This window comes from Panicum virgatum, chromosome 3N, assembly GCF_016808335.1.
Source record: "Panicum virgatum strain AP13 chromosome 3N, P.virgatum_v5, whole genome shotgun sequence".
In the NCBI taxonomy this organism is placed as follows: domain Eukaryota; kingdom Viridiplantae; phylum Streptophyta; class Magnoliopsida; order Poales; family Poaceae; genus Panicum; species Panicum virgatum.
In genome coordinates, this window is record NC_053147.1 from 18,745,904 (window position 1) to 18,770,093 (window position 24,190).

At 45.4% G+C, this 24,190-nt stretch overlaps 1 protein-coding gene across 1 annotated transcript; it reads right to left on the minus strand.

Moving 5' to 3' along the window:
- Positions 1-661: 661 nt before the first annotated feature.
- Positions 662-23,903, minus strand: LOC120664844 (protein STICHEL-like 4). Its single transcript, XM_039944197.1, has 6 exons — positions 21,934-23,903; positions 21,457-21,676; positions 20,650-21,195; positions 19,930-20,566; positions 1,679-1,739; positions 662-1,008 (listed from the first exon to the last, which is right to left on the minus strand). The coding sequence occupies exons 1-6, from the start codon at positions 23,647-23,649 to the stop codon at positions 916-918; spliced, it is 3,273 nt and encodes a 1,090-aa protein (XP_039800131.1). The 5' UTR covers positions 23,650-23,903; the 3' UTR covers positions 662-915.
- Between the last annotated feature and the right edge of the window lie 287 nt (positions 23,904-24,190).

Genomic DNA, 24,190 nt, shown 5'->3' on the forward strand with positions numbered 1-24,190 from the left:
GGCCTGGAGCAAATACGTGGTATTTTTTTTAAATTACACGGTACGACTTAAACACTCACACCACACGCAAACTCATATCCCTATGAACATGTGTACGCAAAACTTACCTCCAAATCGAATCCATCCTTATGAACATACGTATAAAACCTACCTCCAAATCGAACACAGGACTTTAGGTGCTACCGAGACTCTTATAACCATTAGGCTACAGACCCTTTCGCAAATACTTGATGTATTTGTTTAATCTAAAAAAACTTGGTGCATTTGTCGAAGAGAGCAGAGCGACTTGTAGCCTTCGACCGGAAGACCCACTTGAAGGCTTGCAGAGCGACTTGTAGGGCACCCCGCGTGAGGATCTCAGCGAGGAGGTCATCGTCATCGGGAAGGCTGGCCACGCCCGGCTTCGTGCTGTAAAGTTCGCTTCATGCTCTTGTGGTGGCGGCGGCGGTGGCTAAACTGCAACTCTGCTCTGCAAGTGCTCAAGGATTCCGAGCTGTGAATGGTTTTTGGCAAAATTGCCCTCCAAGGATTTCATGGTCAGAGCTCAAAGTAGAGGATCCTCCGGGCTTCTGGGCCTCGTCTATTATGGGCCTCTGCGGACGGCGATGCGCCTTCTGCTACTACCATTTTGGCGTTAACGCCACCAGAGGCACAGGACCAATTTACGGCAATGGCTTGGCTTCACATAAAAAAAAATCCTGAAGCAATTATAAATTATTCCTGGTCTTCCACGGAAAAGAATGGGCTATGATGTTTCTCTCATTCTCCTACCTGCTACACACTAGCGCTATATACTAGTACAGAATAGCACTAGCACCTACAATTTCCTGCTACAGTTTAACAGCTACGGAGAGCAAGTAACGGATCCCAACAAAGTTAGCTACGCGTAAATCCGGGGCAACCGCCCCCAACGTTTCATCTTGGAGATCTCACCGAAATGCACCTTCCGCAGAAGGCAATCCTTGATAAAGCTCGTGATCTTCGTGTCCTGATCTTCAGTGCGGACAGCTGCAGTAAAAATGACTCGGGACAGTCAGAGAGTGAAAGTGGAAGGCGTCGCCACAAACCGAAGAAACACGTGTTCAGATGATAAGTTCGAAAATGAACGAGAATGAAGTAATTAGATTGTCCTAAACGCTATATATTGTATAAACGAAGGGGATATATTATAGTCCATGATATACAAACATTTGAAATTAACTAAAAAGAGACACCTCAACCTACAGTTATTGCTATTATGTAGCAGTAAACTAGAAGAGTAGTCTTATGAAAAGTAATTTTCAGACTAATTGGCAATTTGTTGTTTCCTACGTGTTATGAGGGTGGTAACAGATCATGACCCTAGTGCTCTCTTTCAGGTCCAACTTAGCCCTTATATAATTTTTAGCTTAAAATTGTATAAGATAAGAGCCCGACTCTTAAATTATCTAGACTAAAATTTGAGGCCCTTTATGGCACCTGGAAAAATGGATACCATACTGCAGAGTACTATTCAAGTATACCAACAAGTCCCAAGCTACCCTGCATTTCTTTGTGACAACCATGTGATTTGTGACAATATTTCAGCATTTATTATCCTGGCACATGATTAATAATGACACCCAATTACTGTTTCTTTAAGAAAAGGAATATAATAATAATACAAAAGCTGGCCTGAGCATGCCATCAAAATCATTACCTTCCGTCTGGAAGTGCTTGAAGCTTTCCAACAAAGCAAACTGGATCTAGGCTCCAATCTCCTGCAAACATAGTCATTCAAAAATACATCAAAAGCCATCTTCTGAGGATTGAAATCTATAATCTTGGACTTCCACATAATTTGCATGTAGACTACTACTTGATCTAGGTTCCAAGCTTTCCAAACAGAATACTGACTGTATACAATAGTGTATCATGTAGCATAGTGCATGGATCAAAATTAGGCCTCATATGTCTGATAGCTTTTACTCCGGGTAGGAATGGTGTAGGCATCTTGATTGATAGGAGCCTTAAGGATGGAGTCGTAGAGGTTAGAAGGCAAGGCGACCGGATTATCCTAATCCGGTTGGTAGTTGGAGATTCGGTTTTGAATGTGATCAGTGCCTATGCCCCTCAGGTGGGCCTTAGTGAGAGCACCAATGTGGCAGAACCGCCTAAATTATCCCGGCTCAAGTGCGTAAACCATCACCATAAAGGCAACATTAGCTTAAACGCACTTCAAACGGAACAATTTTTGGTCTGTCGGGTAACGTCCCGATACGACCACCGCTTCTCGGATCGAACAAGCATACCTCGCACGAAGGCGAGTCCAGAGATATTACAACCACAAAATTTACAACACAGGCAAGTTCAGTAGTGATTACAAAATAGTTCAAACCATTATTACAAAACCAACTTAAGTAAAACAGTTATACAAAACATAATTATAAGTTCAGAGTCTAAACAACGGAAGATGAAACATGATTTCTACAACACGTCGCCAAAAGTATACCAAGCTAGCCCAAGCCGGGTATCACTCGTCATAGTCATTGCCGGCCGAAGACGTATCCCATTCTACGGACCAGCCAGGAGGCAACGAGCAAGGATAGGTCAAGCTAGCGACCTGATCCTCAAAAGTCATACCTGAAAAAGGGTTTCAACACAAGGCTGAGTATTCTAATACTCAGCAAGACTTAACCGACAACGGGTATAAGTAGCCCACCTTAGCTAGACTATGCAAGGCTTTGTAAGGCTCTGGTTTTTCCTTTGCTGAAAAGCAATAAAGAGTAGGTCCTTACTTTCAAGTTTTAGCTTCAAGATTCTAGTTGATTAACCATTCTATGTATGCATCTACTAACCAAACATGTTGGAACTTCTAAGCAAACATCAAGATTAATAAGAATATTGTTGCTCTTATTACTCTGTGTGGCAAAGAGATCAAGCAGTCTCATTTCATCGTGAGAGGCGGACGATTCTGAATCGAAATTCAACCTTGCAAGGGTAACCTAGCACACACGTCTGGAATACCGTCGGGTCATTCCCAAACAACCGTTAACCTTTCTTTCCGGCTTGTGGATAGTGCCACTCTCCCCGACTACAGGGCTCCAAGGCCGAACCTTGTCCCTAGAAGTTGTAGTGTTGCGCAACATATAATAAAACCTATCCCTACTGAGAGAGTGGGAGGTATATCCACTCCCCGGTCCAATCGGCTACTAGGCTTGCCGCGTACCATATTTACGGCATGTGACTAGTACTTTCAAAAACTTAACCAGCACTACCACACACCGCGACCTTAGCAAGTTCATCAACACAGACGGGGTCTCACATAGGACATGATATCGAACACAACCCCGTCCGTCGTCCTTATATTGATAACAGAAAGTAAACAAGCAATTCCTATAAAGCTCGCGAGTGACAGGCAATCACTCGACTTTTACCGTTCCTATAAGCTTAGCAGATAGTCGAACTCAGGTCTAGTGTTCAGTACATAGGTTCCTAGGATCATGCATCTAGGGTTTCAATTCAAATCCTAAGAACTGTAAATGCACAAGTAAGTAACAACAGTAAATGATAATAATTTGAAATATAGGTTATGTCCGGGGCTTGCCTTCTCGGTAATTGCTAACTATTTCAGCGCTAGGCTCTTCCGAACTTTGGTTCGGGGCTTCAGTTAGTTCCGCAGTGTTCACTTGAGCTTCGAGATCACCTCCGTCAGACTCCGGAATCAACTCGTACGTCCCGTCTGACAAAGTAGTCGTATCTATATGTAATGCAAGAACAACATTATAAACAAACATGGGCAATCGTTTATAGAGTAGTTAAATAACAAATTTAACTACACAAGGCATCATGATCAAAAGCACAAAAGAAGTTAACTAACTTCATAAAAAGAGTGGTGGCGATTTCCTATACAAATAAGTCATGGTTTGTAAATAAATCAACAAATCAAAGTACAAACAGTAATAAAATCTACCAAAATTACTCTAAACAGAACATGAATAAATTAATCTACCCTACAAAAATCATGTCAAGACATGTAATCATTTAACCACAATAAATCATTTACTCAGATAACATCTAGAACAAGCAAGAATTACACAGGTCAAACTAAAGAAGATCAGAAGCTCAAAATTTAACATGAGATCTAAACAGGGATGATCTAGCTACTGTGAATTTTTCATGATTTTATCTGCACGGAAATAATTCAGATAAATTAAACTAAACAGACATCAGTTTAGCAAGATTTAATTTTTGCTCCTGTTCTAGACATGAACTAAAGCTCAAACTTCCTGGACAAGCTAACATACTCCAGAAGAACACTCATGAATATTTTCATGATTTATTAAGAACAGAAACTATTTACCATGAATAAAGTCTATTAAACAAAGATTAAATCAAATAAATAGCTACAACAAAGAACTGATCATGAAATTTTTATAGCAAAGCTAGTGTAACATGAGTAAACTACCACCAAAATTTCAAAGCAACACAAGCTTTCAAGCATCAGTTAAGAAAAAGATTAAAGAACAAGTAGTTATACACCTAGTAACACAAAACAACATCTACAGCAAAAACTTGCAACTAAGGCCTAACATATTCTGGTTCTACTGCATAGAGCTCTTCAAGAGGATTCCAAAACATCAAGATTTGCTATTTTACGAATTTTCTACGAATTGATCTAGAATTTCAAAGTTCACTGAAAATATTACAAAGCAGCCCCTACTGGCACTATTCATCTGAGTCTATGCCTATGCAAATAACCCCCTGGGTTTTCTTTCCTTTCAACCCGAGGTCCCTGGGCCGGGTCAGAGAGGGGAGGCGGCGGTTGACCGGCCGTTTCCCGGCGAGGGGCTCACCGGCGGCGAGAGGGGAGGGGTGCGTGAGCTTCACGGGTGCAAGGCGCACCTCTGGGTGGCCTAGGGTTGCGCGGAGGGGCTCGGAAGCGGCGGCTCGGCGGAGCAGGGCGGGTCGGCGGCGGAGGCAAGCGACGGCGAGGGTGCTCCGGTGAGGTTCAGGCGAGGGGAAGTGGCCTGGGAGCTGCGCGAGGTCGAGGCGGTGCTAAAGGTGGGGGCTGTAGGGGTGGAGCGGGTCTGGGGTGGCGGCTCCGCGGCGGGGTGAAGCTCACCGGCGTTCGGGGTGAGCGGCGGCGGCGTTCTGGGGCGTGGGGTTAGGGAACTGGCGAAAAGATGAGGGGAAAAGAGCGCGGGGCTTCTTGTAGTGCTCAGGCGCGCGAAAGATCGAGAGCTGGGCCTCGGGTTTGGGCTCTCCACGGCGGCGGCGAGGTGGCAGCCGGCGGGGAGGTTCTGGGCGCGGCGGGGCGGCGTGGCGAGGGGTGGAGGCGCCAGCGCGAGGCAACAGGCGGGGGAGGAGCTCGTCCGCGACGCGTGGGCGCCAGCGCGCGGCGAATTGATGGCCGGGAAGGCCGGGAAATCGTCGGCGGGCGGCGCTGTCGGTGGCCGGCGGCGAGAAGCAGAGCAGGGAGGGTAGATGGTCATAAGGACGATTTTGCAATTTCCAAAAGTTCCAGGGACCTTTCTGTAAACAAGCAATAACTTTTGAACTAAAGCCCAAATGAAAAAGTGCCCAACATGAAAGTTGTTCAACTTTTCAAGATCTACAACTTTGATGTTGTGCAAAAATTTATTTGACCAAAGATTCAAGAGATAAAATTAAAATCATTGAAGGGATTTTGAAATCTAGGAAATTTGTCTTTTTCAACGTAAATTCACTACAAACATAGACTTACAAGCAAAATTGACTACCATGCATTAAATGCACTGAAATTTTGCACAAACACCCTCCACTAAAACTATAATTACACAACCTATTCAACACAACTGCAGAAAGGACCTTGCATAAAATCATAATTACACATATACCCTTTCATAATTACAAAAAGATCCTTTTTAAGCATTTCAAGCACATGATGCAAAGCAAACCTACACCATTACTGTGCGGACACTTATTTAATTACTGTGCAAACACCCGGGGTGTTACAGCCTTCCCCCCTAAAAAGGAATCTCGTCCCGAGATTACAGGAAGAAAAGGGTGCAAAGAATTGGTACCTGGATTGGTTCTAAGAAAGTCGGGAAAGTTTCTTTGAAGAAAATTTTCAGTTTCCCAAGTAGCTTCTTCTACCGTATGCTGATTCCACTGGATTTTGTACATTTTAACTTTCTCCCTTCTAGTACTTCTTTCTTTTGTGTCAAGAATTTTGATTGGATACTCCGTATAAGATAGATCGGATTCAATTTCGATATCTTGTGGTTCAAGGATTTCAGTAGGTACCCTGGTGCACTTCCGAAGTTGTGAGACATGGAAGACATCATGAACGGCGGCCAACTGAGATGAAAGACGAAGTCGGTAGGCAACGGGTCCACAAGTTTCGATAATTTCAAATGGTCCAATGTATCGGGGTGCTAATTTTCCTTTTAAGCCAAAGCGTTGAACACCTTTAGTAGGAGATACTCGCAAATATACAAAGTCTCCTACCTCGAATTGTAAAGGATCTCTCCTTTTGTCTGCATAACTTTTCTGTCTTGATTGAGCTGCTTTAAGATTAACCTGGATAATTCTGACTTGCTCCTCTGCCTCCGAAACTAAATCTGGCCCAAAAATTTTGCGTTCTCCAGCTTGTGACCAATTCAAAGGAGTTCGACACCTTCGACCGTATAATGCTTCAAATGGTGCCATTTGCAAGCTGGATTGATAGCTGTTATTGTATGAAAACTCTGCCAGTGCTAGGCACTTAACCCAATTCTTGCCGTATTGAATAACACATGCTCTCAACATGTCTTCAAGGATTTGATTGATTCGTTCAGTTTGCCCATCTGTTTGTGGATGATAAGCCGAACTACGAATCAATTTTGTTCCAAGGGATTCTTGCATTTGTTCCCAGAAACGTGCTATAAACTGAGGCCCACGATCAAAAATAATCGTCTTTGGAATGCCATGTAAACGAACAATCTGATCGAGATAAATTTCTGCGTACTTCTTGGCAGAATAAGTGGTGTGTACTGGAATAAAATGAGCGGTCTTGGTGAGTCTATCAACGATTACCCAAACAGAATCATGCCTATGAGGAGTAATGGGTAAACCAACGATAAAATCCATACTGATGTCCTCCCATTTCCAGGATGGAATAGATAAAGGTTGGAGAGTACCAGCTATTTTCAAGTGACTAGCTTTAACTCTTTGACAGACATCACACTCAGAAACATATTTAGCGATCTCTCTTTTCATTCGAGTCCACCAGAAATTTTGTTTGAGATCATGGTACATCTTGGTACCACCGGGATGAATCGAGAATTTCGAAAGATGTGCTTCATCAAGGATTTGCTTTCTAAGCTGATGATCCTTAGGTACCACCAGTCGGGATTCAAACCATAGAACTCCCCTATGATCCACTCTGAAACATTTATACTTTGCTTCTCCTTGTGATAACTTTTCCTTGATGACCTTGATACCCTCATCATGTAATTGCCCCATGATGATGCTATCATGAAGTGTAGGCTCAAGGGATATATGGTTCAAACTTCCTTGAGATACCATTTCTAGGTTTAACTTCATCATTTCCTGGCATAGAGTTTCATTGAATGGTTCTACAGATAGACAGTGGCATTGTGACTTGCGGCTGAGTGCATCCGCAACCACATTAGCCTTTCCTGGATGATAGTGCACTTCTAGATCATAATCCTTTATCAACTCTAGCCAGCGTCTCTGCCTCATGTTGAGATCAGCTTGAGTAAAGATATAATTGAGGCTCTTATGGTCAGTGTAAATATTACAGTGAGTTCCCATAAGATGATGTCTCCACATCTTAAGAGCGTGAATGACAGCTGCTAATTCCAGATCATGGGTTGGATAATTCTTCTCATGATCCCGGAGAGCTCTTGATGCATAAGAGATAACCCGGTTGTCCTGCATAAGCACACAACCAAGTCCCGTACCCGAAGCATCACAATAGACATCAAAAGGTTTGGTACTGTCCGGTGTAGACAATACTGGAGCGGTAGTTAATCTTGCTTTAAGAGTTTGGAAAGCTTCTTCACACTTATCATTCCAAACGAACTTCACCCCCTTCTTTAATAACTCCGTCATAGGCTTGGCTATTCTGGAGAAATCAGTAATAAACCGACGATAATATCCAGCTAAACCAAGAAAACTGCGAATTTGATGAACTGAAATAGGAGATTCCCAATCCATCACTTCTTGTACTTTAGTTGGATCAACAGATATACCATCACTGGAGATAGTGTGACCTAAGAATTTCACACTGTCCAACCAAAATTCACACTTGGAGAATTTGGCATAAAGATGATGATCTCGTAATCGTTGGAGAACGATACGCAAATGTTCAGCATGATCTTCTTCATTCTTGGAGTAGATCAAGATATCGTCAATGAAAACCACGACGAATTTATCCAGCTCCGGCATGAAGACTGAATTCATCAAGTACATAAAATATGCTGGGGCGTTGGTAAGACCAAAAGACATAACCAAATATTCATATAGTCCATATCTGGTAGAGAAAGCAGTCTTTGGAATATCACAAGGCTTGATCTTTATTTGATGGTAGCCAGAACGAAGATCAATCTTAGAGAAAACCTTAGCTCCAGCTAACTGATCAAACAGAATATCAATGCGGGGAAGAGGATACTTGTTTTTAATAGTGACCGCATTGAGTGGTCGATAATCAACACATAGCCTCAAACTATCGTCTTTCTTCTTCACAAACAGGGCTGGACATCCCCAGGGTGAAGAACTGGGACGTATAAAATCTTTGTCAAGAAGGTCTTGGAGTTGGACTTTCAATTCTGCTAATTCATTTGGAGGCATTCGGTACGACCTCTTAGAAATAGGGGCGGTACCGGGTTGAAGTTCGATAACAAACTCGATGTCTCTATCAGGAGGCATTCCAGGTAAATCATCTGGAAATACATCCGCATACTCCCACACAATAGGGATATCTTCAAGTTTAATTCCTTTTGCGGCATAAGCACAAGAGTTAACATACTCTCGTTGGGGTAGATAGAGTATGGTGGCTCCTTGATGTGGTGAATCTATCTCGACAGCCCGGGAAGAGATATCTAATAGCACTTTATGTGTAGTCATCCAATTCACGCCTAGAATAACATCCATGCCTTCTAAATTTAGCAAGATCAAGTCTGTCTTTATCAATTTGCTACCCAGCTTAATTGGCACACATCTAGTGATTTGATTGGAAGCTATCTTCCCACCAGGGGTTGTTATCATAAAAGATCCCTTAGTATGACAAAAATCCAATCCTAATCTTGCTCCAAATTTGGCACTTATAAAACTATGCGTTGCACCAGAATCAAATAATATGACTGCGGGTTTATTGTGGATAGAGAAAGTACCCGTCATTACTGGTGCTCCTGCTGGAAGGTCTGCAAGAGTAGTGAAATTAACTCGCCCTTGCCGGACTTGCACCATTTGCCTCTTGCCCTTGCCCTTGTTGTTGTTGTTGTTGTTGTTCTGATTAGGGTTTTGCCCTGGATTATTCCTTCTGGGTTGTGGACAATTCTTGGCAAAATGAGAAGCACTGCCGCAGTTGAAACATCGATTATTACTATTCCCACTATTGAACTGTGGGGCATTCGGCCTTGGGCTAAACTGCTGCTGTTGCTGTTGCTGAGGCACTGGAGGTCTGAATCCTCCTTGTTGCTGAGGCGGCCTAAAGACAAACCTACCCACTAGGGCATTTCTTTGTGGAGGCCTAGGTGGAGTATTTTGCACCAGGCGATACCTCGGTGGCTGGGCACTCGAGGGTCCCGTTGGTGCCTTCCGCTTTTTCTCAGCACGATGTGCAGCAATACAATCTTCCTGTGTAATGGCCATATTAACCAGCTCATTATAGGTATTGGGCTGAACCAAGTTTAAACGTTCTTTGAGCTTAGTATTGAGGCCACGACGGAAACGATCACGTTTCTTGGCATCAGTATCAGCATGATAACCCGCATATTGGCACAGATGATTGAAGGTCTGTGCATATTGAAGAACAGTGCGGGTTCCCTGATCTAGAGCCAAGAATTCATTCAACTTTCTTTCCATTAGTCCATCCGGAATATGATGTGATCTGAATGCAGTTCTGAATTCCTCCCAAGATATGATATGTTCAGCAGGCTGCATTTCACAATAATTATCCCACCATATACGTGCAGGACCGCGAAGCTGTTGGGCGGCAAAGGGGGCCTTGTTCGCATCAATACATGGTACCGCTAACAAAGCAAACTTGGAATTGATTGTACGAAGCCATGCATCGGCATCCAATGGGTCATCAGCTTTGCTGAAAAGTGGAGGTTGGGTACCAAAGAATTCCTGGTAACCCGCTGGTTGTGCCTCCCTTCCTCCATACTGTTGGCGTGGCTGATTTTGTTGCCCTTGGACTAGCTGGCGAAGCAGCTCTGTTTGCATGGCCATTAACTCGGCCAGATTCGACGGGGGTGGCGGTGGTTGTTGAGATCCACTGCCAGTTTCACAACCAAAGCCATCAGGCGTTCCGCGTGTATGACCAACCATCTGTAATCATGGAAGACATCCATTAGATACATATTTCTCGCTTCCAAAATCAATGGTACATGCAATGATCATACATTTGGATAAAACAACATCAGCAAAAATGTAACTAGATGCGGTGTAGCACAATGTGCACAACACATAAATGTGCAACCCACAAAAATTAAAACTGGTCAGCTGCTAGATAGCTTCATGCTCCATCGTATAAAGACTCAATGCTGAGAGCAAAGGGTAAAGGAAATAATCTATCAATTCGCTCTTCCTTGCTATGTGCTATGTTGCTAAACAACAGAGATCATAGAAGGGATTGGACTAAAATTTAGTCTCACAGATTCAACATGCTAACATTTGATGAACACATATGCCACAAAAATTTGCAACCTCTTGTATTCATCAAAGGGCGTGAAGATGCACAAATAAAGAGATTTGCTAAGTAGAAAGATTATGATTTCCAAACTGGTAGTCGCTACTTATATTTCATCAAAGCAGCCTTGTTCTTACAACCTAACATCGCTTAACCTTACCACATATAATACAGCAAGTGGTACTCCTCCCTAAGGCTATTTTACAATAACATCTTCCCTATATACATATGATACAACAAAAGAACACAACTATATAGGACAAGTCTAAGACGCCTAGAAGTCGTCGAGGTTGCCCACAGAAGAGGCACTGCCGGAAGAAGAGTCGTCCGGCTGAGGGTTAGGCTCAGCAAGTGCGTGCTCTGAATCTAAGTCAGATACTCCCTCAATCTCCTCTGGGTCCTCCTCTGCTGCTGCCGGCTCAGCTGGGGCATCTAGTTGCTCCTGGAGCATACCAACATGTGCTAAAGCATCAGCCCAATCTGCTTGCAGCTCATTCACCTGCGCCTGAAGAAAACCGATAACTGTGTTGCGCTGCTCTATCTCAGCACCATACTCCATAGCCTGATGCTCAAACTGTGCAATAGCAGTGTCCCTCCCAGCAACGGCATCCTGAAGTCCCCCAATCTGAATATCCTTCAGACGAAGACCTCGCTGAAAACTCTGGGCCAAGTCTATCACCTGGTCCATGTGTCGCTGCTGAAGTATCTGGTAGTGAGACTGGGCATTCATATATCTGACTACTGCCTCGATAGTCTCATCCGCTACATCTCCAATCAAGTGCCCAAAGTGTGTGACCCTGAACAGCCACTCTGCATCGCCAGTACGGACTGCTGGAAACAAGCCAATAGGATATGCTGCTACCTCCTCGGGGTGGTGCTCACAAAAAGTGGTGATAGCGTTGAGAGCTGCTTTCTCAAACGCATCCACAAGACGATACCGAATCACCTCAATCTCAATCGGTGGCCACTCCAAGGTGGGGTGCTGAGGAATGGTCATCTTAACTCTGTTCTTCTTAATTCCATCCTCCGAAAACTGGCGTCCCGTGTACTGGGGTGGATCTGGGTAGTGGAAGATACGAAGTGAATCCCAAAGAATCCTCGGAAAACCCTCCCAGTACAAACAATCGGTATGAGCATTTCCCTCCTCATCCCAAAAGATCTGGGAACAAGTCGCCATCTGAATCAAAAAGGATTCAAATGTGAGTAATGCAATTATCTCAAGACTTCTCAAATAAAGCTTTAAGAAGACTGCGGTAAAACAAATGTGATTCTAATTCACACGATGATATGATTCCAACTCAAAGAATAATAAACCACAATTGGTACTGGTTCATCATTTGAGATTCTAAGGAATGAAAAGATCCTTATAACAACAAGATGGGGCTTAGGAGGAAGGCATGACTCGAAACCATATTTTTCATCCAAGGAAACCTATGCATTTTACAAGTATGCTTCTAAAATCAGAGTTTCACTCACTCATGGTTTAAGCACACTAACACTTATCTTATAAGGATTCATACTAGAAATTCCTTAAAAAGCTCATGTAGCAACTTCTAATATCATGAACCAATCAAACATCAACCAGATATGTATGCACGTCCTGACCGTCCTCACAAGATAAACAATTGCCAACTATCGTTGGGCTTACGTGGTTAGCACGGTGGTATACATAAATACGGCTCTCCCTATATAGCTAGTCGATACATTCTAACCGTTCTTAGCTTATCGAATCGCGGTTAGTGTACCTGCATAAGATTGACAGAACATATATATATATCCAATGAACCTTTCACGCCAGCAATCATGAAAGCGTTCCCAAACATTACCGCTCACTATAGAAGCGGCAGCCATACAATTTCCACCGTATGGCCAACGTTAGCATACGCTACTCAGAGGCATATTCACAAATTTCTTTACTCCCAATATAGTCGACCGAGGTCGGTATATTGGCAGCAGCTCAAGTAGGTCACTGCTTGAGCGCAGCGTTCGGTTCGCATCACCGACGGGAAGGTCAGACTCCCTCAGCTGACTGAGCACACTTTACTTCCAATATAGTCAACTAATCGTTGGTATATTGGGAGCACCTCAAGTAAGCCACTGCTTGAGGGCAGCGTTCGGCTCGCATCACCGACGGGAAGGTCAGACTCTCTCAGCTGACTGAGGATCCTTACCATCTTACCTCACGTAGGTGTGTCGTTACAATAATAAGAGTTGCTTGTGAGTATGGTTTGACAAAATGTAAAGTGCTGGAAGTCAGAAAACATAAACCATACAGAAATAACCACCTAGTAATTCCCATAAATTCCCTAGGACTTTACGTTCTAAGCACAACTCTTAACGAATCCAACGTAGTTTTCCGAAATTCTTTATGGTTCCAATTTTATATGGAAATCGATTTTTAAGGTTCCAACACCTCTGGTATATGCTTGTAGCTCTGATGCCAGCTGTGGCAGAACCGCCTAAATTATCCCGGCTCAAGTGCGTAAACCATCACCATAAAGGCAACATTAGCTTAAACGCACTTCAAACGGAACAATTTTTGGTCTGTCGGGTAACGTCCCGATACGACCACCGCTTCTCGGATCGAACAAGCATACCTCGCACGAAGGCGAGTCCAGAGATATTACAACCACAAAATTTACAACACAGGCAAGTTCAGTAGTGATTACAAAATAGTTCAAACCATTATTACAAAACCAACTTAAGTAAAACAGTTATACAAAACATAATTATAAGTTCAGAGTCTAAACAGCGGAAGATGAAACATGATTTCTACAACACGTCGCCAAAAGTATACCAAGCTAGCCCAAGCCGGGTATCACTCGTCATAGTCATTGCCGGCCGAAGACGTATCCCATTCTACGGACCAGCCAGGAGGCAACGAGCAAGGATAGGTCAAGCTAGCGACCTGATCCTCAAAAGTCATACCTGAAAAAGGGTTTCAACACAAGGCTGAGTATTCTAATACTCAGCAAGACTTAACCGACAACGGGTATAAGTAGCCCACCTTAGCTAGACTATGCAAGGCTTTGTAAGGCTCTGGTTTTTCCTTTGCTGAAAAGCAATAAAGAGTAGGTCCTTACTTTCAAGTTTTAGCTTCAAGATTCTAGTTGATTAACCATTCTATGTATGCATCTACTAACCAAACATGTTGGAACTTCTAAGCAAACATCAAGATTAATAAGAATATTGTTGCTCTTATTACTCTGTGTGGCAAAGAGATCAAGCAGTCTCATTTCATCGTGAGAGGCGGACGATTCTGAATCGAAATTCAACCTTGCAAGGGTAACCTAGCACACACGTCTGGAATACCGTCGGGTCATTCCCAAACAACCGTTAACCTTTCTTTCCGGCTTGTGGATAGTGCCACTCTCCCCGACTACAGGGCTCCAAGGCCGAACCTTGTCCCTAGAAGTTGTAGTGTTGCGCAACATATAATAAAACCTATCCCTACTGAGAGAGTGGGAGGTATATCCACTCCCCGGTCCAATCGGCTACTAGGCTTGCCGCGTACCATATTTACGGCATGTGACTAGTACTTTCAAAAACTTAACCAGCACTACCACACACCGCGACCTTAGCAAGTTCATCAACACAGACGGGGTCTCACATAGGACATGATATCGAACACAACCCCGTCCGTCGTCCTTATATTGATAACAGAAAGTAAACAAGCAATTCCTATAAAGCTCGCGAGTGACAGGCAATCACTCGACTTTTACCGTTCCTATAAGCTTAGCAGATAGTCGAACTCAGGTCTAGTGTTCAGTACATAGGTTCCTAGGATCATGCATCTAGGGTTTCAATTCAAATCCTAAGAACTGTAAATGCACAAGTAAGTAACAACAGTAAATGATAATAATTTGAAATATAGGTTATGTCCGGGGCTTGCCTTCTCGGTAATTGCTAACTATTTCAGCGCTAGGCTCTTCCGAACTTTGGTTCGGGGCTTCAGTTAGTTCCGCAGTGTTCACTTGAGCTTCGAGATCACCTCCGTCAGACTCCGGAATCAACTCGTACGTCCCGTCTGACAAAGTAGTCGTATCTATATGTAATGCAAGAACAACATTATAAACAAACATGGGCAATCGTTTATAGAGTAGTTAAATAACAAATTTAACTACACAAGGCATCATGATCAAAAGCACAAAAGAAGTTAACTAACTTCATAAAAAGAGTGGTGGCGATTTCCTATACAAATAAGTCATGGTTTGTAAATAAATCAACAAATCAAAGTACAAACAGTAATAAAATCTACCAAAATTACTCTAAACAGAACATGAATAAAGTAATCTACCCTACAAAAATCATGTCAAGACATGTAATCATTTAACCACAATAAATCATTTACTCAGATAACATCTAGAACAAGCAAGAATTACACAGGTCAAACTAAAGAAGATCAGAAGCTCAAAATTTAACATGAGATCTAAACAGGGATGATCTAGCTACTGTGAATTTTTCATGATTTTATCTGCACGGAAATAATTCAGATAAATTAAACTAAACAGACATCAGTTTAGCAAGATTTAATTTTTGCTCCTGTTCTAGACATGAACTAAAGCTCAAACTTCCTGGACAAGCTAACATACTCCAGAAGAACACTCATGAATATTTTCATGATTTATTAAGAACAGAAACTATTTACCATGAATAAAGTCTATTAAACAAAGATTAAATCAAATAAATAGCTACAACAAAGAACTGATCATGAAATTTTTATAGCAAAGCTAGTGTAACATGAGTAAACTACCACCAAAATTTCAAAGCAACACAAGCTTTCAAGCATCAGTTAAGAAAAAGATTAAAGAACAAGTAGTTATACACCTAGTAACACAAAACAACATCTACAGCAAAAACTTGCAACTAAGGCCTAACATATTCTGGTTCTACTGCATAGAGCTCTTCAAGAGGATTCCAAAACATCAAGATTTGCTATTTTACGAATTTTCTACGAATTGATCTAGAATTTCAAAGTTCACTGAAAATATTACAAAGCAGCCCCTACTGGCACTATTCATCTGAGTCTATGCCTATGCAAATAACCCCCTGGGTTTTCTTTCCTTTCAACCCGAGGTCCCTGGGCCGGGTCAGAGAGGGGAGGCGGCGGTTGACCGGCCGTTTCCCGGCGAGGGGCTCACCGGCGGCGAGAGGGGAGGGGTGCGTGAGCTTCACGGGTGCAAGGCGCACCTCTGGGTGGCCTAGGGTTGCGCGGAGGGGCTCGGAAGCGGCGGCTCGGCGGAGCAGGGCGGGTCGGCGGCGGAGGCAAGCGACGGCGAGGGTGCTCCGGTGAGGTTCAGGCGAGGGGAAGTGGCCTGGGAGCTGCGCGAGGTCGAGGCGGTGCTAAAGGTGGGGGCTGTAGGGGTGGAGCGGGTCTGGGGTGGCGGCTCCGCGGCGGGGTGAAGCTCACCGGCGTTCGGGGTGAGCGGCGGCGGCGTTCTGGGGCGTGGGGTTAGGGAACTGGCGAAAAGATGAGGGGAAAAGAGCGCGGGGCTTCTTGTAGTGCTCAGGCGCGCGAAAGATCGAGAGCTGGGCCTCGGGTTTGGGCTCTCCACGGCGGCGGCGAGGTGGCAGCCGGCGGGGAGGTTCTGGGCGCGGCGGGGCGGCGTGGCGAGGGGTGGAGGCGCCAGCGCGAGGCAACAGGCGGGGGAGGAGCTCGTCCGCGACGCGTGGGCGCCAGCGCGCGGCGAATTGATGGCCGGGAAGGCCGGGAAATCGTCGGCGGGCGGCGCTGTCGGTGGCCGGCGGCGAGAAGCAGAGCAGGGAGGGTAGATGGTCATAAGGACGATTTTGCAATTTCCAAAAGTTCCAGGGACCTTTCTGTAAACAAGCAATAACTTTTGAACTAAAGCCCAAATGAAAAAGTGCCCAACATGAAAGTTGTTCAACTTTTCAAGATCTACAACTTTGATGTTGTGCAAAAATTTATTTGACCAAAGATTCAAGAGATAAAATTAAAATCATTGAAGGGATTTTGAAATCTAGGAAATTTGTCTTTTTCAACGTAAATTCACTACAAACATAGACTTACAAGCAAAATTGACTACCATGCATTAAATGCACTGAAATTTTGCACAAACACCCTCCACTAAAACTATAATTACACAACCTATTCAACACAACTGCAGAAAGGACCTTGCATAAAATCATAATTACACATATACCCTTTCATAATTACAAAAAGATCCTTTTTAAGCATTTCAAGCACATGATGCAAAGCAAACCTACACCATTACTGTGCGGACACTTATTTAATTACTGTGCAAACACCCGGGGTGTTACAACCAAGATGCAGTTCTGGGAAGATCTAGATAGCATGGTTAGTACCGTGCCTACCAGCGAGAAACTCTTCATAGGAGGAGATCTCAACGGCCATGTGGGTGCGACTAATGTAGGGTTCGAGCGAGTGCACGGGGGTTTTGGGTATGGTAGCAGGAGTCAAGAGGGGGAGGATGTGTTGAACTTCGCGTTAGCCTACGACTTGTTGATAGCGAATACCGTGTTTAAGAAGAGGGAATCCCATCTTGTGACGTTTCGTAGTGGACAACACTCGAGCCAGATCGACTTTATCCTTGCTAGGAGGGAGGATAGACGTGATTGCTTAGATTGTAAGGTGATACCTGGGGAGTGTGTTGTCCCTCAACACAAGCTTGTGGTGGCGGACTTTCGTCTTCGGGTACGTGTCCACCGGGACAAACGTGCCAAGATTGCGAGAACAAAGTGGTGGAAGCGTAGAGGGGAAGCGGCACAAGCGTTTAAAGAAAGAATGCTAGGTGAGGGGCCTTGGGAAGAAGGAAAAGACGCAGATGACATGTGGCTAAAGATGGCAACATGTATTCGGAAGGTGGCCTCAGAGGTGTTTGGCGTGAGTAGGGGAGGCAAACAGGAGGGGAAAGACACCTGGTGGTGGAATGACGAGGTGCAAAGGGCTATTAAGGAGAAGAAAGAGTGTTTCAAGCGCCTCCACCTTGACAAGAGTGCAGTCAACATCGAGGGCTATAAATTAGCGAAGAGGGTTGCAAAGCGAGCTGTGAATGTAGCAAAGGGTAAGGTGTATGATGACCTGTATCAGCGGCTAGGCACGGAAGAAGGGGAAAAGGACATTTATAGGATGGCTAGGATCCGCGAGCGGAAGACAAGGGACATCAACCAAATCAAATGTATTAAGGATGGGACAGATCGACTGCTAGTGAAGGATGAGGAGATCATGGATAGATGGAGAGAGTACTTCGACAAGTTGTTTAATGGGGAGAGTGAGGGCCCTACCCTTGAGTTAGATGACTCTTTTGACGATACCAACAGACGTTTTGTGAGGAGAATTCAGGAGGTAGAGATCGGGGAGGCTTTGAAGAGGATGAAGGGAGGTAAATCGATGGGCCCTGATGGTATCCCCATTGAGGTGTGGAGATGCCTAGGAGATAGAGCAATAGTATGGTTAACTAAGCTTTTTAATCTCATTTTTCGGTCAAACAAGATGCCGGAAGAATAGAGGAGAAGTATATTAGTACCTATCTTCAAAAACAAGGGTGATGTTCAAAGTTGTACTAACTACCGTGGGATTAAGCTGATGAGCCATACAATGAAGCTTTGGGAGAGGGTTATCGAGCATCGCCTAAGAAGAGTGACAAGTGTGACCCAAAACCAATTTGGGTTCATGCCTGGAAGGTCAACCATGGAGGCGATTTTCTTAATACGACAATTGATAGAGAGATATAGGGAACAGAAGAAGGACTTGCACATGGTCTTCATTGACCTTGAGAAGGCATATGACAAAGTACCGAGAAATATCATGTGGTGGGCCTTGGAGAAGCACAAAGTCCTAATTAAGTACATTACCCTCATTAAGAATATGTACAAGGATGCGACGACGTTTGTCCGGACATGTGATGGCAACACCACTGACTTTCCTATTAACATAGGTCTACACCAGGGGTCAGCATTGAGCCCTTATTTATTTGATTTAGTGATGGATGAGGTCACAAGGGATATACAAGGTGAGATCCCTTGGTGTATGCTCTTTGCTGATGATGTGGTGCTAGTTGACGAGAGTAGGGCAGGGGTTAATAGGAAGTTAGAGCTGTGGAGACGCACGTTAGAGTCGAAAGGGTTCAGACTTAGTAGGACCAAGACCGAGTACATGATGTGCGATTTCAGCGCGACTAGGCATGAGGGGGAAGACGTTAGTCTAGATGGATAAGTGGTGGTCCAGAAGGATACTTTTCGGTATTTAGGATCGGTGTTACAAAAGGATGGCGACATTGATGAAGATGTTAGACATAGAATTTCAGCTGGCTGGTTGAAATGGCGGCAAGCTTCTGGCATCCTTTGTGACAAGAGGGTGCCACAAAAGTTAAAAGGCAAATTCTATAGGACAGCAATTCGTCCGGCGATACTATACGGTGCTGAATGTTGGCCTACAAAAAGGCGACATGTCCAGCAACTGAGTGTAACAGAGATGCGGATGTTGCGGTGGTTTTGCGGGCACACAAGGAGGGATAGAGTCCGGAACGAAGTTATTCGGGATAGGTTCGGAGTGGCACCAATTGAGGAGAAAGTTACCCAGCATCGGCTGAGATGGTTTGGACATGTCCAACGAAGGCCTCCTGAGGCGCCGGTGCGTAATGGGATTCTTGAGGGGGTCGATAATGTAAAGAGGGGTAGAGGTAGACCTAAACTGACGTGGGATGAGTCGGTTAAGAGAGACCTTAAGGATTGTAATATCTCTAAAGAGATAGCTTTGGATAGAAGCGCTTGGAGACTAGCTATCAATGTGCCTGAACCTTGAACTTATTTCTTTCGGGTTTCATCTCTAGCCTACCCCAACTTGCTTGGGAAAAAAGACTATGTTATTGTTGTTGTATATGTCTGATAGCTTTTGACTTTGTGTGGTACTGTTAGTGACCATTTTCATCTGAAGTATTCAACGATTGCGAGTACTAGATAACATTTCCAAGTTATGGGCAGGCATGTTTACCTATACTTCTGCAAGTTGCTCGACTAGTATAAGAGATGAACTAGTATAAGAGAATTGAACGAATACGAATTACTTGCAGCATGGAATTACTTACAAATTATCTTGTTCTAGCTTTTCTGCAAGCGATATAGCTTTGTGTCTAGACCAGCCACTTTGTTGAGAACAAGCTTCTGCCTGGTTAATAACATGAGCAAGGGATACCTTGCCTCTTACAATGTTCTTTTGCCGACCATGTTCATTATTCACATTTTTTCCTCCTTGAGGAACTTGGTTCTGTGAAGACAAACATTCTCCCCAGGCGCCCTCTTGTCTTTCGATTGACATAACAATGCCGTTATCTGGTTCAGCCCACCGATCCATTTGAGATCCAACTTCAATAATTTCGCCTTCAGTCAATATGTGTGGATCCGATTGCATCCAGCGTGTCTGATTTGAGCTACCGCCCTGGACCACATTGCCTTTTTGAAGCCCCCTAATTAAATTCTCACCTCCAGAAGAAATTGAACTATGTTTAGTGAAAGACCTCTTCAATACCATATTTGAGCCATCCTCAGGGTAGAGAGAAATAACTGGAGCATGACCTGCTATCAGATCATCCTTTGATTCATATCGGATTTCAAGAATTATAGCAGAAGAAAGAACAGATTCAAATGCCTGAAGAATCTGGCCCCTATACTTCTCGGCTTTGGACTTATTTACACGAGAGCTGAATATTAATTGGACAGTTGGAGCTGCATGGCCAAAAGAATCAAATTTCAGCAAGACATCTTAGAAATGTTACAGTTATAGAGCTACTTTGTCGAGTGGATCTTACCTGTGCCTAGGCTGACGGAAATCAGTCGACCCTCTCTAGCCAGCAATTTTCTTAATGAGTCTGACTGAACATTATCTAGCACAGCCTGCCAAATCATTTCACTGTCAGTTTTGCTGTACCTAGATCCTCCATTCACTCTAGTAGCTCCCGTTGACAACACATGGCTCTCTGGAGTATGTTCCCTAGGTCTCCTTCCAGCATGGTAATTGCTTGCCATATTGTTGCTGGAACCAGCCACTAGATTAACATCTCTATACTGTTGATTTCCAAGATCAGATGCTCTTGGTAAGCCATGGGTACCAGCATATATCTCACTATGATCCATAGCAGAGTTTCTTGCTATGTCTCCCTCTGGGCGGGTAAGCAGCCCCTGATTAAGACTTGTACTTGGGGATGAACTTGGCAATATATACTGTTTATCAGGAGCAAGCTGAAGCAGAGCAGCTGTAAGCCAGGTCATCTTGTCATTAGAGACCCTCAACTGTTTTTCTGCTTCAGAGAGTGTTTTCAAGGCCTGGCGTAGCTTTTCCATATCATCCTTTGATACTGAAATCAGTATATAGTTTTTTTTCACAAACGTGATGTGTTCAATATGAATATTTGCAGTAACAGGACTGATTGTAAGAGAGGAAAAGCTTGATAGACATAAGTAGTGTAGTATGCTACTAACACTGTATTTTGTTGTAACGAAGAGATATGAATACATGACTAATAGGTAAATCAGAGAAAAAAATTCTTAAGAAATCCATTAGTACTAGAAAACACTAGAGTATGAATTTGTTAATAAGAAAGGGAAATGCTGCTTACAGGTTGGACGTTTGAAGAATTTTCTTCGCACTCTTTCTCGAGTGAATGTGTAGGTGCCAGCAAGGATGTCAGTGATTATTGTAGCAAGTTGAGACATCAGGGCCAATGGCTCAACACCTGTTTCAGTGATATCTCGCAAGGTTTTCACTGTGTTCACTGTGTCAGCAGATAATGCTAAATCAAGCAAGTCAGCCAACTTCTCATCAGAAACCAAGCCAACCTGTGGAGAAGGGAACGATGCGTTGTTTCGTCAGGTAATTTCAAATGAAGAATTCAATATTGTAGTAGAATTATAAGCCACATAGGTGTCAAATGCTATACTTTGAAGCCACTATATTCTTTAGGAAAAAGTAATGCAAAAGAGGAGCCTGGACATTTAAAACTAACATCACAGTTCTTCGATGCTATAGATATTTAGCAAAGAAAAAAAAGAGGGAACAAAGAAGAAATTTTGATGATGATTGTTGGACAACTCACAAGTTCTTGAACAAGTGACATCGAAATTCTCTGTCCAAGCAAACTCAACTGATCCAGAGTCATCTCTGCATCCCTCAGTGACCCATCTGACCGGGAAGCGATAAGTTTCAATGCATCTCTATCAACATCCAGACCTTCACTAGTAGAAATCCACTGCAAAGTGTTGATAATGTCGCACTCCTTCAACTTGGGGAAAAAGAACTTTTGGCACCTTGACACAATTATATGAGGGAGATCGAGATTGGGGCTGATGAGAATAAAAACTACACGCCGAGGGGCACGTTCGACGACCTTGGATATGACACTCCATGTATCAGGCGGCAATGTGTTGCAATCATCAATTATAAACACCCTGTGCTGGGATGGCATGGGCGAAAGCATCACATTATCAAGGATATCCACAATGCTATCCAGATCAATGTTACCCACAGGTCCAATCTCCAACAAACTTCTGCTCTTGCCCAGATTGTGTGCAATACAAGAGGCACATGAGTCACAGGGCCTCGGGTGCTCAGAAGAATGGCAATTCAAGGCCTTTGCGAATACCCTGGCACACGAGGTCTTGCCTGTGCCATGTGGTCCGTAGAAGACATACACCAGTCCAATCTTTTTCTTCAGAATGGCATTGGACAGCGCCTGCACCACCAAGCTCTGCCCAACGACGTCCTTGAAAGTCCTTGGAGCATACTTCTGTGTCAAGCTCCGCTGCCGAGCACGGTGCGAGCCCCGTGACCTCTGCCCTGACCGTGCCTCGGACGCAAGGTCAGAATCCAGCTCGCTACTCTTGGAGAAGATCCCGAGCTCCCCAGAGAAGCTACTAGAAATGCCACCAACGCCGTTGCGCACGCCGTCGACGAGCAGGGGCAGAGAGTCCGAATCTGAACTCGTCGAGGAAGTCAGTCTCGCGGTAACCGGGAAATGGGGGTGTGAACGCGACCCGTTCATATTACCGCACGAGGCCGCGGAGGTGGCGGCTTCGGACCTCCGCGCCGCCGACGCCGACTTGGGGTCGGAGAGGCCGCACGAGAGGCTGCGGCCGGCCATGTCGAGGATGGACTTGCCGCGGTGGTGGATGCGCGACCAGTTCCACGGGATGCCGCACACGTTGCGCGATTCCTGCGACACCTGCTGCTGCATGAGCTCGTCGCCGCCGCCGTCGCCGTCCGCTCCGCCGGCGCCGAAGAGGTACCTGTTGCCGCAGACGGCCTCCTGGGAGCTGGAGTTGGCGGGGACGCGCGGCGCAGCGGCGGGGCGGTCCAGAGCGCCGGCGGCGGCCGCGGGCGCGGCGCGCCGGCCGGCCCAGCGCCTGAAGCGGCGGCGGGGCCGGCGGGCGGGCTTGGGGTGCGGGTTCTCCGCGAGCTGGTCGAGGAGCGTCTTGAGCGCTCCGCGGCGGGAGTGGTCGGCGGCGTCGGGGTCGGGTTCGGCGGCGACCCTCCTGTTGTTGTTGTTGTTGGACGCGGAGTCGACGGAGCGGCGGGTGCAGGGGTCCCGCAGCGAGCGCGACCGCTGCAGGGCCAGGAGGTCCCGCATCAGCGCGGCCGACGCCGACGCGGAGGACCCCGTCGGGCTGCGCCTCCGCCCGGACGCGCCGTGCGCGTGGTGGTGGCGCAGGTGGATGCAGCTGGTCAGGTGCGCGTGGCCGCGGAGGTGGTCTCCTCCTCCTTCGCCGCCGCCGCTCCCCGCCGCCGCCCGGTCGGGCGGTGCCGGCGCCGGCATTGCGCGGATTCGAACTCGCACCCGCCTCTCTCTCCGGCTAGACCATTTCGGGGTTACAGCTACAGGCTACTGACGATTAGCGCTTCCGCTGGGGACTCCGCTGGGGACTCGAGAGTGGCGGCGTAGCCGTAGCGTTCGACGGCAAGGGCGAGATGGGGGGATGGTGGGTGGCCAAGTTGGAGGGGGAGGTGGGCGCGGCCGCCCTCTCCCTCGGCGCGGGTGCGGGACTGGCAGTGTGTGCGCCTGCGACGTCGCGTCCGCGGTGTAGGCGTAGAGTAGGGGAGGCAGAGCACGGCAGCCACGGCCGATCTGGGGATTGCAGGATTCCGTTCGGCGGCTCGGCCGTTGCCCGCCCGCTGCTAGTTCACTCGCAGCCTGCATCCAAATGGCTCGACCACATTGGTAGAGGCTAGAAACTTCTGCTTCTGAAATCTGAAGCATTTTCTGCTTGCAGGTGCGGTGTCAGACAGTTAGGGTTTATCAGTTGTCTACCAAAATATAGTCATATGACAAAGTGTGAGTATACCAATCTTTTTTATCA